This window comes from Eubalaena glacialis, chromosome 16 (assembly GCF_028564815.1).
Source record: "Eubalaena glacialis isolate mEubGla1 chromosome 16, mEubGla1.1.hap2.+ XY, whole genome shotgun sequence".
In the NCBI taxonomy this organism is placed as follows: domain Eukaryota; kingdom Metazoa; phylum Chordata; class Mammalia; order Artiodactyla; family Balaenidae; genus Eubalaena; species Eubalaena glacialis.
The window spans coordinates 56,717,727-56,732,989 of record NC_083731.1 but is presented as its reverse complement, the minus strand read 5'-3'; the positions used below and the strand labels follow the sequence as shown (position 1 = coordinate 56,732,989).

The 15,263-nt window shown below is 34.2% G+C and overlaps 1 protein-coding gene across 1 annotated transcript in view; it reads left to right on the top strand.

The window, feature by feature from the left end:
* TDRD3 (tudor domain containing 3) overlaps positions 1 to 15,263 on the top strand; it is a 229,216-nt gene that overhangs the window by 114,394 nt on the left and 99,559 nt on the right. The window contains exons 4-5 of the mRNA XM_061170837.1: positions 8,080 to 8,240; positions 12,552 to 12,693. Of these exons, the coding sequence (XP_061026820.1) occupies positions 8,080 to 8,240; positions 12,552 to 12,693 (303 nt within the window). The remainder of the gene's footprint in view (positions 1 to 8,079; positions 8,241 to 12,551; positions 12,694 to 15,263) is intronic.

Genomic DNA, 15,263 nt, shown 5'->3' with positions numbered 1-15,263 from the left:
CTTACGGTGGGAGAGTGTATCTGGTATGTGTATAAAGGTTATATATGTATACACATGCATACACACATACACGTATTATTTATATTTAGAAAATAAAACTACCCCAAAAAAGGTATTTTATTACACAAACTATAGAAAATAGACCTTCACAAAATCTTCTTGCCTGATAATAATACATGGAAGATAAATAAGTTAACATTTATACTTCCTAGAACCTGAATTCTCTTCCTTTGTTTGGGGGAATTTCCCATTTTCAAAGTCTTGGTGGTGGAGAAGAAAATGCCGGATACTTTTTCCCCAGCCTCCTTTGCACCTATGCTGTGCACATGTACCTCAGCTCTACTAGTTCAGGTATAGCTGCATAGGACATGGGTTAGTCACACAAAAAAGCAGGAACTGTGGTGAATCCTCTCTGGTAGTGGCAGAAGCTACAGCAGGATTGAGTTTCTAGGGTAATAGCTGCCAACAGTGCTGGGGTCAGTGTCCAGGGCTAGTAAGATTGATAGTACAAGGTGTAGAGATAGATGCTTGAGTGTGCTGGATCTAGCTTGTTCCAACTCATGAAGGCTGAATGTCAGCATCTCTTCCCTGTTTAGAGGTGAGTAGTTGAAATCAGCCATGGCAATTGGCAAATGCTACAAATTAGGGCTTCTTCTCTACCCTTCCTATCCCAAACTGTTTCATCAACATATTAGTGCCATTAAACCAGTCTGTGGTTTGATTTTCACTGTTATTCTTGCTGTGAAGGCTACAGACTTAGTTCTCTAATACTCCTGACACTTCTGTGAACTACCCAATGTCTTAATTTCAAAATGTTATGTAAATTATTTGAGCAATTTTAATGTAATATTGGATATATACAAACATATCTCTTTTGAAGCTTAAAAATGAGGTGAGCACCTGTGAAGCCTCAGCCTGATGTAAGAACTAGAACGTTACGATATCATTCTGTCCTAGCTCTTCCTCTCCCAAACACCAAGAAATGATTGTTGTGAATTTTGACTTCAGCTTTTCTTGACTTTTAGAAGAAATATTTTAGTTACATATGTAGTTATTTCTGTATAATATGTTGGTTTGTTTTTAAGAGAGTTTTTTTTAAAAAATTATTTATTTATTTATTTATTTTTGGCTGCGTTGGGTCTTGGCTGCTGCACATAGGCTTTTCTGTAGTTGCGGCGAGCAGGGGCTACTCTTACTTGCGGTGCGCAGGCTTCTCTTTGCAGTGGCTGCTCTTGTTGTGGAGCACGGGCTCTAAGGACGCGGGCTTCAGTAGTTGTGGCACGCAGGCTCTAGAGTGCAGACTCAGTAGTCGTGACGCATGGGCCTAGTTGCTCCGCGGCATGTGGGATCTTCCCGGACCAGGGCTCGAACCCATGTTTCCTGCATTGGTAGGTGGATTCTTAACCACTGCCACCAGGGAGGTCCTACTGTTTCGTTTTTAAGCTTTACAAAATGTTAACAGATTGTCTGCTGTAACTTGCTTTTATCATTCAGTGTGATGGCTGTAACATATGTCCATGTTGTATATACCTAATATTCATTCATTTTCACTTTTATATAATATTAAGCTATCTAAATATACCATAATTTACTTATTCATTCTTCTGTTGATGGATATTTAGATGTGTTTCTTTTTCCCTTCTTTCTTTTTTTTTCTTTAAATAATAGATGCACTACTACTACGTCTAGGAACAAACTTGTATATTTTTTCTGATGCATGTGTGTAAGAGTTTCTTTAGGGAATATAACCAGGAATTGAATTATTGTATGCTAGAGTAAGCCAGTGTTCAACTTTACCAGATAAAGCCAAATTATTTTTCAAAGTGGTTGTACCAATTTGTATTACCTTCGGTAGTGTATGTGAGATCCCATTGATCCGTGTCTTTTGTGGCACTTGATATTATCAAATTTTTCTAATCTTTTGGTTGTAACGTACATTATTCTTCCTCAGGCTATCCTGTCCCTGATGACCGCCTTCCCCAATATACATTTTAGAATCAAATGATCAAGTTTCTTAAAATGGGTCAGAGTTTTGAATGAAATTGCATTGAATCTGCATATCAGCTTAAAGACAATTGACATCTTTATGATAACTAATTACAAGTGAAATGCTGGTAAGCTGCCTCTCTGAAGAGGAAAAAATAAAGCCCTAATATGTAGTAGTTGCCACTATTTGTAGTATAAAAATTCCTGCAGTGGCTGATTATAAGCTATACTATGAAATCACCAAAGCTGAAATTGGGAAGAAGTGCTCATAACAGGCACTTGTGAACTGGCCTGAGCTGGCTTCAGCACACCTTTGGATGTATCTCTTCATTTATTTAGTTTTGTCCATAAAGTTTTATAGTTTATTGAAAGTATATAGGGTGTATATCTATATGCAAGCTTTATGCTCGGAACTTCCTATTTTTGTTGTTGTAAATGGTGTTTTTTTAAAAATTACTGTTTTTTTCTCTGTTGGGGTACATAAAAAGGTAACCAATAGTTGTATGCTAATCTTAAATTTGCTATCTTGTACTTATTGTTCTTAATAATATATCTGTGTATTCTTTTACGTTTTCTCTATAAATATGCCTTTTGTTGACACTTCACATGAATGGGATCACACAATATATACTTTGTTGTATCTGGCTTCTTTCACTTACTGTCATGTTTTTGAGGTGAATCCATGATGTAGCATGTATCAGTGGTTTGTTACTGTTTATTGCTGAGTAGTATTACATTGTATGGACTTTACTTTTTCCTTCCCATTCTCTAGTTGATGGACATTTAGATTGGTATGCATAGGTCTCTTATTATTTTTTCATTGCTACTGAAAGTATGTTTGTGTTTTTATTACTATTATTACTCCTTAGATTGTTTATTTGCATTATTACTCTTTGCTTCCTGGTCAGTCTTGCTCAGTATCAGTTTCATCAGTCTTTGCAAAGAACCAACGCTAGAGTTTGTTAACCCTCTTTATTGTATTTTTAGTTTGCTATTTCATTAATTTATCTTTATTTTCTTCTTTCTTGTACCTTATTTGAACTCATTCTGTTGTTCTTTTCCCAACTTGTTAGTTCGACTCATTTATTTACTTTTTTTCTAATATAAGCACCTCGAGGCTATTAATTTTTCTTCTACCATTGCTTTAACTATATCCCAAAGGTTTTATGCATGGTATTTTCATTATCATTCGGTCCTAAATATTTTTCAGTTTATATTAAGATTTCTTCTTTGTTTTAATAATAGAACATTATCTTTTTTTTTTCTTTTTGTTACAGATTTCTAATTCAGTTATATTGTGGTCAGAGAATTTGGACTGAAAGATAGCTGTATTTGAAATTTTATAGAGGCTTACATTATGGCTTGATATATGTTTATATGTCACACGCTTGCTTAAGGGGAATATTTTTTCCCTAGTTGTTAGGTTCACAGTTCTATATAAATTCTCTAGATTAGGTTTATTGTTTTATAGTCTGTGTTTGATAATTCCAAATTCTCAACTCCTTAGAGTCTTAAATTTTTTTTAAAAATTGATATTTTTATGATTCTCATATTTTGTAGCTTATTTCCTTGTATCATATTTTCTTGTAATTTTATATTTCTTTATCTTTCTGCATGGAAATCTTGGGCACCTGAATCAGGAAAGCTGATAGAAAGGATTATGGAGCTAGTGTGGTGCTACTAACTGACAGTGAGTTGAGATTCTGGCTAAGGTTAACTTTGCTACTTTTCCACAGGCCGAAAGCTGAGGCTCTCAGTTGCAGTGTTGTTTCGATCAGAAGCAAACATAGATTTTCTCTGGAAGAAAATGTCCTCCAAATTGAGGCTTACCATAGATGCCTGCATAGGTGACATGGGGAAAGTTCTGAAATTTCTAACATTATAATAAACAATTTTCTTTTGTTCCAGTTTTCTTGAGTCTGATACTATCCTTAGGATGGTACAGAGTGTGACAAATGATACTTTTTTCTGACTTCTTCCTGTCCCACCCCCATGTTTATTAATATCAAATTTTGTTAAAATGATATTGAGTTATTTCAACAGAGCAAAGAAGTAGATGAGAAAGAGGGCGTCATAAAAATTTATCCTTCAGGCTTTTAAAGCAGCTGTAGGCAGAACCACTATTTCATATTCCAAGGCACTTGAATCATTACCCGGTTGCTTGGATCCTCAGATAGAGATGTGAATAGTCCAGCAAAAACTTCTCTTGATATAAATATGAGTGGATGAAAAAATGAGCCCTAGAAAATCTCTACTGAAGCCACTGGAAATGCTTTTGGAAGTAGTAACAGAGTAAAGAAATAAATTATGATTTTAAGTACTTAAAAAGGACTGTGGAGAATGAAACTTTTTTATTCTCTTAATTTTAACCCACTTTGCAATAATGATGGAAGATTTATCAGAACTTAATCATACTCATAGATTCCTTCTGAGTATATGGCCCCGTTGCTAGTGTTGATGGAAAATGTGATGCTTATGTTGTTAGGTATAGATAGAGTGAGAAATTTATTTCTCAAGGAAATTGATAAGATTATAAAAAGAAATAGCTGGCAGATTTTTCATAGTATCATAGAATGTCTAAATTTAGATCGTTTCTTGATTCCTCAAAAATTCTGTTTTAACCGTTTATCTAGGTGTGATCAGACTATAGATAAGTGGTTCCATGTCATCCAAACTTTGGAGAGTCTGATTGTAAACAAGAATGTTATTTAATATGATCAATAAATTAATAAACTAATACAGTCATTTAAATCTGACATTCCATATCAATTGATATGACTAGTTAGGAGTTCAGATAATAGAGAGGTCCATCTACCTAGGGAAAGGAAGGAATGAAGCCTGGATGACTTTTTTCTGGCCCTAGAGAATATCTCTGGTGTATACTTGATATTGTTTATTAGAATTAGAGATCTTTCTTCTTACCTATTTAAAGTTTTTACAGTAATTTCTTTACTTGCTCCTTATTGCTCATGTAAAGGCGAAATTAATCTAGGATCTTAACATTTTTTTCTACTATTTGTGTTTTATTTAGATCCAGTACTTCCCTATTTTTTGACTACAGAGGATAATAAACTGAATATTGTAAACATAATAATGAAAAAAATCGTTATATCTGCAATTTTACTTATAGAATCTTTCTGAATTGTGGAACTAGTCTTAAGGCCTGTTGATTCAAATTGAGAATTGATTATAAAAAGACTGTGTGTAATTTGGGAGTTTCTAAGGAGAGTCTAATAAATAGTACCTTCTTTTTTACTTTGGTTCTGAATCGATTGAGAAAGAAAGAAGTGGCAGATGTGGGCCAAAGTATCAACTTTACTACTGATAAAAATTAATTTGGGAGATGTAGCTTGGTGGGAGAGCCAAATGGATGCATTAATTGAACCACAAACCTGACAGATTTGTACACTCACTTATTGCAGTGCTAATCCAGTGAAGAGGCTGAGTAGGTACCTCCTCCTCAGGGTCCCTACCTAGATCCCAAGAAAGGAAGGGTGAGGATGAGCCCAAAATATACAGTATATTCTTCCCAATCAGATAAGTCATTTCATAAATGAGTGTGTTAGTTTCCTGAGGCTTTTGTAACAAATTCCCACAAACTTGGTGGCGTAAAACAACAGAAATTTATTCTTTCACAGTTCTGTGGGACAGAAGTCAAAAATCAAGGTGTCAGCAGGGTTGGTTCCTTTCCGAGGCTCTGAAGGAGAGTCTGTTTCATACCCCTCTCATAGCTTCCAGTAGCTGTGGGCAGTCTTTGGTGTTCCTTGGCTTGTAGATGTGTAACTCCAATTTCTGCCCCCATTTTTTTCTTCCCATGGCCTTTATACCCAGTGTCTTTGTGTTTATTTCCCCTTCTCTTCTAAAGAAGCTCATCATTGTATTTCTCCTAATCCGGGATCATTTCATCTTTAGATACTGATCTTAATTAGGTATGCCAAGTCCCTTTTCACAAATAGGGTTATGTTTACAGGTTCCAGGTGGACATATATCTTTTGGCAGGGCCACTATTTAATTGACTAAAAGGGATGGAGAGGCCAGGAGTTGGAGTAATTAAATAAGTAAACTTGCTGCTTGCTAGGAAACATCAAGATCTGGGAGCAGGTGTTCCTCCCTAGCATTCCTAGCTTTTTGTTCTCATGGTCAACCAGTTGTAGGAGATCAGCAAAAATGGTCCTGTTCCCCCTCTGTAATTGCGTTGTTGGCATTATCTTCAATTTGTGTTTCTTTGGCAGAATCTTTTAAGGCCACTTGTCCATTTTGTGATCATTAATGGTTAAAACTAGGTAATATCTGTATATCCATTTAACTGCACACAAATAAATGTCAGTTTGTCATAATACATTGAAAGCAAACAAACCAGTGAAGGTGCCATGTCAACACCCTTGAGATGTAGATTTCCCCAAATTCTATAAAGATGCCTTGTGACCTGTATGTCATATGGACTGAATGAGAGTGCCTTTGTTGCTCTGATTATTAAGTATTAGGAACATTTAATTTCTTTCTTACTAAGAATTAAGTAGAGACAATTGTTTTCCTCCCACACTTCAATGGATGTGCACTCCCTAGTATCATTGTGGAACACATAAGTCTAGATCACCACTGATTGTCTAATAGAACTTTTTGCAGTGATGTAGGACAGTCTGTATATGTGTTGTGCAGATAATGGAACACTCAATGTGACCAGGGTGACTGAAGTATTGAATTTTTAATTTCACTCAGTTTTAATTAATTTAAATGTAAATTTAAATAGTTATATGTGGTTAGTAAAGCAAAGGCTAAATATTTGTCAGTGTCTAGGCTAAAAATATTGGGAGTAGTAGAATATAGAGAATGATGAACATTATAAGAACCGTAACATGCCTCTGGTTTAATTTAAATGTCTTTATTTTAATGGCATTAGCAAAAGTAAAAGAAAAAGTTTATCCTGAATTAGTAGCTTATCTACATTTGTTAAAGGTTTTAGACTTATTTCAACTTAGAATTTTTTTTTCATACTTGAAAATTAGATGTAAGTTTCGTCTCTTTTCTCTAATTATATTCTCTAGGGCTAAATTTATAACAAAATTACTCCCTTTCAGGAAAGATACTGGTAAATATGAAGTAGAAATTTGTCAACCTGGGAACATGCTTACTCAAGAAATTGTGTAAATGTCATTTCACATTTCTCTTTGCTGAAAATATAAATTAAACTAATGCATACAGAAAGATTTTACTTAAAAGGCTATAACAAAAAGCTTTTTTTTCTTTGTAAGTATGATACTACTTAATGGATATAATATTTTATAATGTAGAAAGTGTTACTTTATGTTAAATTTATTTTTCAGACATGTAAGCAGATTTTGCTCTCATTCCCCAGTTATACCATAAGTGTTTTATTATATAAAAACTTTTAACTTAATATTCAATAGCTAGTTAGCCCATCAATTTTCTTTTTGTCTTTGATTAAAATATGGCAAGATAGGACGTTTATTCTCCTTACTGCCAATGCATAACAACATTGCATTAAACTCATTTAAAAAGGAAATGTGACAATAAGTCAAGTATAGTTCACACTTCTTAGATTTTATATAGTTTAAATTTTGGAATATGTATTTTTTTTTTTTTAATGCCAGAAGAAGGTGTACTTTAAACTTGATGTTTTTGAACAGAAAACATTCCTTTCAAGTGCTGCTGTAAAGTTGATGTCCCTTAAAAAATTACCAAGTTCTTTAATTCTAGAATGTCTGTTAATGTACATGGGTGGAACGGGGGGGTATATGTGAACAATTTAGAGCACATAAGACTGAAAACATCTTTTAATATACCTTTAATTCAGAAAAATTACTTTTTCCCTGGAGTTTTTTCCTGTTATTTTCTGAAAATGAATTCAGAATTATATTAAAAATATTCTTCAGGAGACTTTTTTGAAGTTTTATCTTTAAATACAAAAGAAAAAAAACCACCCTGATGTATATAACAGTTTAAATTTTGAACTTATTTAATTGAAGTTATCATTATAAATAATAAGGTATAACCATTAAGGAAAAGAGAAACATTTTAAGTGAAAACAAAGCTATGGCTAAAAGTGATATTTATTCCTTTGTCTTTTGACAGCTTGAAGGTCCATGTGTTTTGCAAATTCAAAAAATTCGCAATGTTGCTGCACCAAAGGATAATGAAGAATCTCAGGCTGCCCCAAGAATGCTGCGTTTGCAGATGACTGATGGTCATATAAGTTGTACAGCAGTAGAATTTAGTTACATGTCAAAAATAAGGTAATTGGCACTTTATGGTGTATATTTGTTATAAGTGTTTAAAGGTACTGTTCACATTGGATTTTGTTTTTAAGACCTTTGAAAAGAAGGAATGAACTCTTAAGTGCATGTTACAGTTTTTCAGAATAAATTAAAGAGTTTGTATTTTTACTTTATCTGTAAAGAAAAATAGTTTAAAATGGAGTTAGTTGCTCCTTACTTTTAAAGTTAATAATTAAAAACAGAAATTTAAGGTGTTCTTACATGGAAAGTAAGCTTTTCAATTTTATCACTAAATTTTAGGTCATTAAAATTTTTTCAGAACAAAAATTTCTTTAAATATATTACAGTTTCTTCCTTGACAGTTAGTTGTATCCATTACACTGTTTAGCAGTCTAGAAAAGTTTATAAGCAAATGAGTTTTCTTGGGGGAAATGATTGAAGCTAGAGAGGTTTGTATGCCACCCCACTTTCTAAGAGGAGGAAGAACTCCATAAGGAAAAATTTTCCAAATCTTTGTTTTGGCTATTTTTCATAAGAGGTTTTTAGAGTCATGCCTGTTGGAATGGAGAAAAGCAGTGAGAAGCAAGAGAAAGTGTCACCTTTATTCTCAGTGTCCCCATTAGATCAGTTTAAACTCTGTTTTCTGAGATGGGAATTTTCATTGGACATTTGCAAACCCCACCCCCCTTTTCTTAGTCATTTTATATGCTGTGTTTGCTGCTCAGGGTCCTTTGAGCTTTTTCATTTAGTGTAAATGCCTAGACCTTGCTTCTCTCCTGCCCAAGAATTTATTCCAGCCTCTTTATCCGGTGCTGGAGGGACAAAGGTATTTAAAAAGAATTTAGATTTTGTCTCCAAGTAGCTTATATGACAAGGTAAGCACACAGCATACAGATTATAATAAATATATCAACTGAAATGAATAGAAGTTCAGAAAATTACCTTTACCTGGGGGAGTCAGGAATGGGACTTAAAATATGAATAGGTGTTTTGAGAGAGATGAGGGGGGAATAGCACATGCAAAGACATGGTACCCTGATAGCAGATGAGTGAAAAGTTACACTTGGAGGAGCATAGATGATTGGCATTGTAGTATGTGGGAGGAGATGTGGTAGGTTGAGGCCTTGTATGCCATGTTCAATGATATCTTTTTTTTTTCCTTCAACTAGTGTCTGCCTTTAGTGAGGGAGGCTTCTTCCTTAGAAGATATATTTATTCGTCTAAAATGTTGATTTTCATATACAAAGGGGCGTATATTGACTTTGTGATTATGTTGTCTTTTTTTTTTTTTTTTTAAAGATTGATTGATTGATTGATTGATTGATTGATTAATTGATTGCTATGTTGGGTCTTCGTTTCTGTGCTAGGGCTTTCTCTAGTTGCGGCAATCGGGGGCCACTCTTCATCGCTGTGCACGGGCCTCTCACTATCATGGCCTCTCTTGTTGCAGAGCACAGGCTCCAGACGCGCAGGCTCAGTAGTTGTGGCTCATGGGCCTAGTTGCTCCGTGGCATGTGGGATCTTCCCAGACCAGGGCTCGAACCCGTGTCCCCTGCATTAGCAGGCAGATTCTCAACCACTGCGCCACCAGGGAAGCGCATGTTGTCTTTTTTTTGAAGAGTAGAAAGAGTCCTACTTTTATGGAGAAACTTCCATAAAAGGAAATGCAGCCTTTCCTCCTTTGACAAATTTAATCAGATCCCCTCCAAGGGAGTTCACAGATGCCTGAGAAGAAAGACTTGCCATGTAATGGCTCATTCTCTCATTTTACTGTTGTATATTTCTCTGAGGTAAATGAAAACACAGAGGTAAATGAAACACAGAGAGGAGGGTCCCTTATGCTATTTTCTTTTGTTGAATTTATTACAGTTTGACTGTTGAAAAAAAAAATGTTGCTACTTTCTCATTCACTCATCATTGAAGTAGCATGTCTACTTTTGGTGCTGTAAAAACAACAGCTTACAGAATTGTTCTCACATATGAACAATTTGGGAGACCATTTTCAAAATAAGTTTGGTTATTGGTTATCTTAGAAGGAAGGTAGAAGAACTCACTAGAGAGGATAAACCAGGAACTGGTGTAGAATGTGTTTTCTCTACTGGACATTGCATTTCTCTGGGGTGCTTCTTTCCATTCATCTATCCTACCTCCAGCCCCACTTCTCACTGTATTTTTGTTTTTGTTCTGTTTTTTTTTTTTTTTTAATTTCAATGAAGAGAGAATAAAGGAACTTCGGAGTGCGAATAAAGTATTAATTAAACCACAGTATGCTCTCTGAGTAAGACTTAGTTATGGCCCTGAAGGTGATGTAATAAAAACTATATTAAAATTTTAGCACCTATTTATTCTTTTGTGGGAATAGAACTATAATTTAATTTTGTGAATAGAACTCTTTATCAATTATCTTAATGAAATTGTATGCCCAACTTCAAGTAATTCACCATGTTTTCCTTCTTATTAACCTGTTAGAGAAAGAGTTTGGGGAAGGTACAGTTATTTTACATAAAAAATTAGCTCATCATCTGCTTTCAGATTAGCTTTTATTTTTAAAAATCACAATTTAAATGCCCCTGTAATTTGCTTGCTATTTTTTAAGGTCTTTTGTAGTTTCTTATGTTGCTAATTTGTGTTTTTTACATTTTCATTTCATTTCCGATTTACTAATGTGTTAGAAATTATTGGCGAAAATGGTTTAAAAGAACACATATTGGTCTTATATAAATGACGTAATTCATTAATAATTTCTTTAGAGGTAAAGAGTATAGCAGCCTGGTACCCTTGGTGCTTAGTTTTTTTATTATCCCTAAATGATGACTATAGAGTTAGAAAATCTGTATCTACTGATTACCTGGAATTGGGAAAAACTTCACTTAGTGTAAGTGTATTCAGTTGTTGCTGATCTTGAAGTTTGATAGATATTGTAGTAAGTTTCCTACATTTACCACCACACAGCTCTCTACTTAAGAGTTAGGTTAGGCAAGGCTGTCCATGACCATTTGTTTTCTAAGTTACATAGGATGACTAAGAATGATTAAGCTTGGAGTCCTCAGAATAATTTTTACCAGATAATGTCTTACTCCATATGGGCTCTTTGAAACCTTAAAAATAGGCATATTCTATTTCTTCTTGTTAATGACTATTTTATCAACCGTCTTTCTTAAAAATAGACCAGAGATACCAGTGCTTTCATTGATTTGCTATTGCACTTATCAGCACATGGTGAATTTTATGAGCTTTTAAAAATGTGACAATGTGAAGTCTTTCAGCATGATTTTCTAATTTATCCTAAGTGTTTTAGGACTATCTTTATTCCTATTTGGAGTTCTTTACCCCTTGCTGAATGTGCGAAGAGATGCAGTGGGGCTTGGTATATGTGCTTTTACTTTAGAATAAACCTATGTGATGAAATGGATTTCTTCCACTGTTTCCTTTATTAAAAGATTGATAGGAGGGTAAACATCTTTTCTCTGGTTTTTGTAAAAGGGGTCATGGTGTTATAATGTTTGCCCCACATCTGATAATGTTAACCTATTATGAAAAAATACTTTTGAAGTCAGTATGCGTTAGAGCAAATAACTCTCATTTGATCTTTAACTGGATAGTTAACCAAAAAGAGCATTGTTTCGTGTGGATTACAGTAACTCATATAGGTGTTAAATGTCTAAGATTATTACTGGTTTGATATCTCTTCTGTATTGAAATTTAATTTTATAACATAGTATATCTTTGCAATAATGCACAAAGCTCAGGGGGAAAAAAAGGGCAAATCTTACATTTATACAACATGGCATGGTTGAGAAAGTACTTTCATATCTTTTATTCTATTTATCTTTACCATAAGTTTGTGAGCTGTGATTTTTATTATCCAGATATTTTTTATTTATTTGTTTGTTTGTTTACTGACTTATTTTTTATTTATTTATTTATTTTGGCTGCTCCGGGTCTAGTTGCGGCACGCGGGATCTTCGTTGCAGCATGCAGGATCCTTAGTTGCGGCATGCATACGGGATCTAGTTCCCCGACCAGGGATCACACCTGGGCCCCCTGCATTGGGAGCACTGAGTCTTACCCACTGGACCACCGAGGGGGAAGTCCCTATCCATATTTTTTTACATGTAGAAAAAAATTAAGGTAGAAAATGACAGTCTTATACCTGGTCTTCTGACTTCCTCCCTGATGACCTATTCACGCTATATAGCCAGTCACCTGAAAAATAGTTTTCACATTCGTGCATTTTGAAGAATTTTACCAGGTCACAGTATAAGACTGAATTCCAGTTTGGGGAAGGAGCTTAAATGTGTTTTAACTCTTTTTTTCCCTTTGCTTTAGCCTGAACACACCACCTGGAACTAAAGTTAAGCTTTCAGGCATTGTGGACATAAAAAATGGATTCCTGCTCTTGAATGATTCTAACACCACCGTTCTTGGCGGTGAAGTAGAGCACCTTATTGAGAAATGGGAGTTACAGAGAGTAAGTGTAAACTAAGAATGGTTTGAACTTTTAAACCACTACACTCTTTTTATTGTATTCTCTGTTTTAAGGGATCTTCCTATAATGGATAGTAAAATTAGTTCTTTATGCCAGAGTTGAATAGAATGGAACACAGTGATCTTTACAGAAACTATCTACCTTTGTTTAAGCATATTGTTCTTCTAAAACAGATGTCATTTTCAGTATTTGTTACATTTTATGACATATTTTAAAGGCCATTCTTTACTGACGAGTTTTCAAAACTGCCAAGATACCAGTTATAAGATATGTGTAATGTATCTGTATATAATTCTTTCTTCAGAAAACAAGTGTTTGTGCATATATATGAATAATGTATGTGTATTTGTCTTATCTACACACACACAGATACAAGTGAAAGCAAATTAGAATTTCACTATAATGAAAGGGTTCTTGTTGCATTTGTCTTCCTAGTCACATTAGTTGATGTTTTCACCATTTATGTTAACAGTATCTTCATCCTCCTCGTCATCTAGGTTATCTAGTAATTGTCCTTCTACTTTGCTTCTAGCCACCAGTTTTATTGATCCTCTGCAGTCAGATCTCTTGTCAATCCCTTGCTCTCAGGTTCCATTGCCATTATTGTAGTTTAAGTCTCTGGCCTGGACTACTTGCAGTAGCCTTTTAACTGGTTCCACCATATATCCTTTCTCCATCTGTACTTCTGCCAGATTATCTTCAACATAATTCAGACCGTGCTACACCCTGCTTTTATTTCACATACTTAATCTGGGATTCAGGTCATTTATAATTTAGCCCTAGTTCCAGCTTACCTTTTCAACTTTCTTAATTTTTTCACATAGGTTTTGTTTTAGCTAAATGGAACTACTTACTCTTTCTTTGATTCTCTAAGCTTTCCTCAGTTGCACTTTTGAAAAAGAAAAAAGATTTTCCCACTTTTAAGACATTCATCTTAGTTTCTCTCTCATCCCCATGGTTTTAGACTCAAAACAAGTGCTCGTTTTTTTCACAAAATGAAATAATTGCTCCTTTATTGAATTCTTAGAATACTTTATTCATTGTATTAAGAAGTATATTACTTTTTATCTAGCACTAAAATTATATTTATTTCTTATCTCCTTTGATTGTAAGCTTTTTGAGGTCAGAATTCTTGTTTGTGTTATCTTTATTCAATTCTACAAATATTTGTTGAACAGTGTGTAGGTCTTGAGCTGGGCTCCTGTATCTGTATATCATGTAATTCACCTAGCCGTCTTGTAAGAGAGTGTATGTCCATGTGGATCAGAAAATAGGCTTTAAGAACCGTTAAACTTATTTTATGATTAGACCACTAATAGGTGATGGATCTGAGCCTTCCTGTATCTCCAAAGTGGTGGCCCTGAGTCTTATATGTAATAAACATCATAACAAATAATAGTGAAATAAATGAATTACAAGCACATAGAGCTAATTACTCTTTGAGTTAGAATTCATGTTTTTGTGCCGCTCTCAGATCTTGTCTGTTGTCTAAAGTGAGCCAAGGGGCCTAGCAATATTTCAAGCTTTTGGTATTTTAAGATAAGTTACTCTTTTTTATCTTCTAAGTTTGAAAGTGCCTCTGTTTGGGATGTAAATAGATAAGGAAATTTAGGCACATTTTTTATTCCTTAGTACTCATTCCTTATGATACTAATGTGCTACACTTTGGGCTGCTGTGAAATATAAGATACTATTATATACTATATAAGATACTATGAAATATAAGATAATATTCCATAACTGCATTGTTTGATTGAAAATGTTGCATAAACAAGTAAATCAGAAGTGGTTTGATAGTTTTATATAAATAGCCAAGTTTACGAACTTTGAATTTCCTGGAGAAATCCCACCCATTTCATGTGATCTTTTCCTTTCACAAGTTGATATATTGTATTTTCATTATCATTAGAGATTTTTAAAAGTGTGTTAAGATGTTGTCAAGTCAGACCAACATATTATACATAATTTTTACAACCCAGCCAGAACTACCTTACTAATTGTAAAGTCAGTCAGACATTCCTAGGAACTTCCTCACCTCCAGCACACACACATACACACACACAAACACATGCATGGATCAGTAGTAGTTTAACAGTTATTCTTGTAATGTTTTATTATATATTTTTGCACTTTGTTTCCTGAAAGCCATGCTAGTATTTCTTGTTAGAGGCCAGTAAAAATTTACATGAAAAAGAGTTTAAAAACATCTTAATATGATAATAGTTCTCTTTGGTTTTATAGTTTTTTTGATTTTGGTAACCATAGTGTTGTAGAAATCATGGAGAGTTCAAATTACTTGAGCATCTGGCAGGTGAAACACATAGAAATCAAATGTACACATAGAAATAATAAACCATAGGGTAAATTTTGGAAGTAATGGGGTCCTAGGCATTCTTGCAAAATAAATAGAGGGGGAAGAGAACATTGGATAGTATTTAAAGCATGTGTAGGTGTTGCAGTTGTAGCAAGTTGGTTATAGACAGGTGACGAAAAGAAAAACTCAAACCTCAAAGTATGATAAACATAGGTTTTGGAGAGTTCTGTAGCAGATA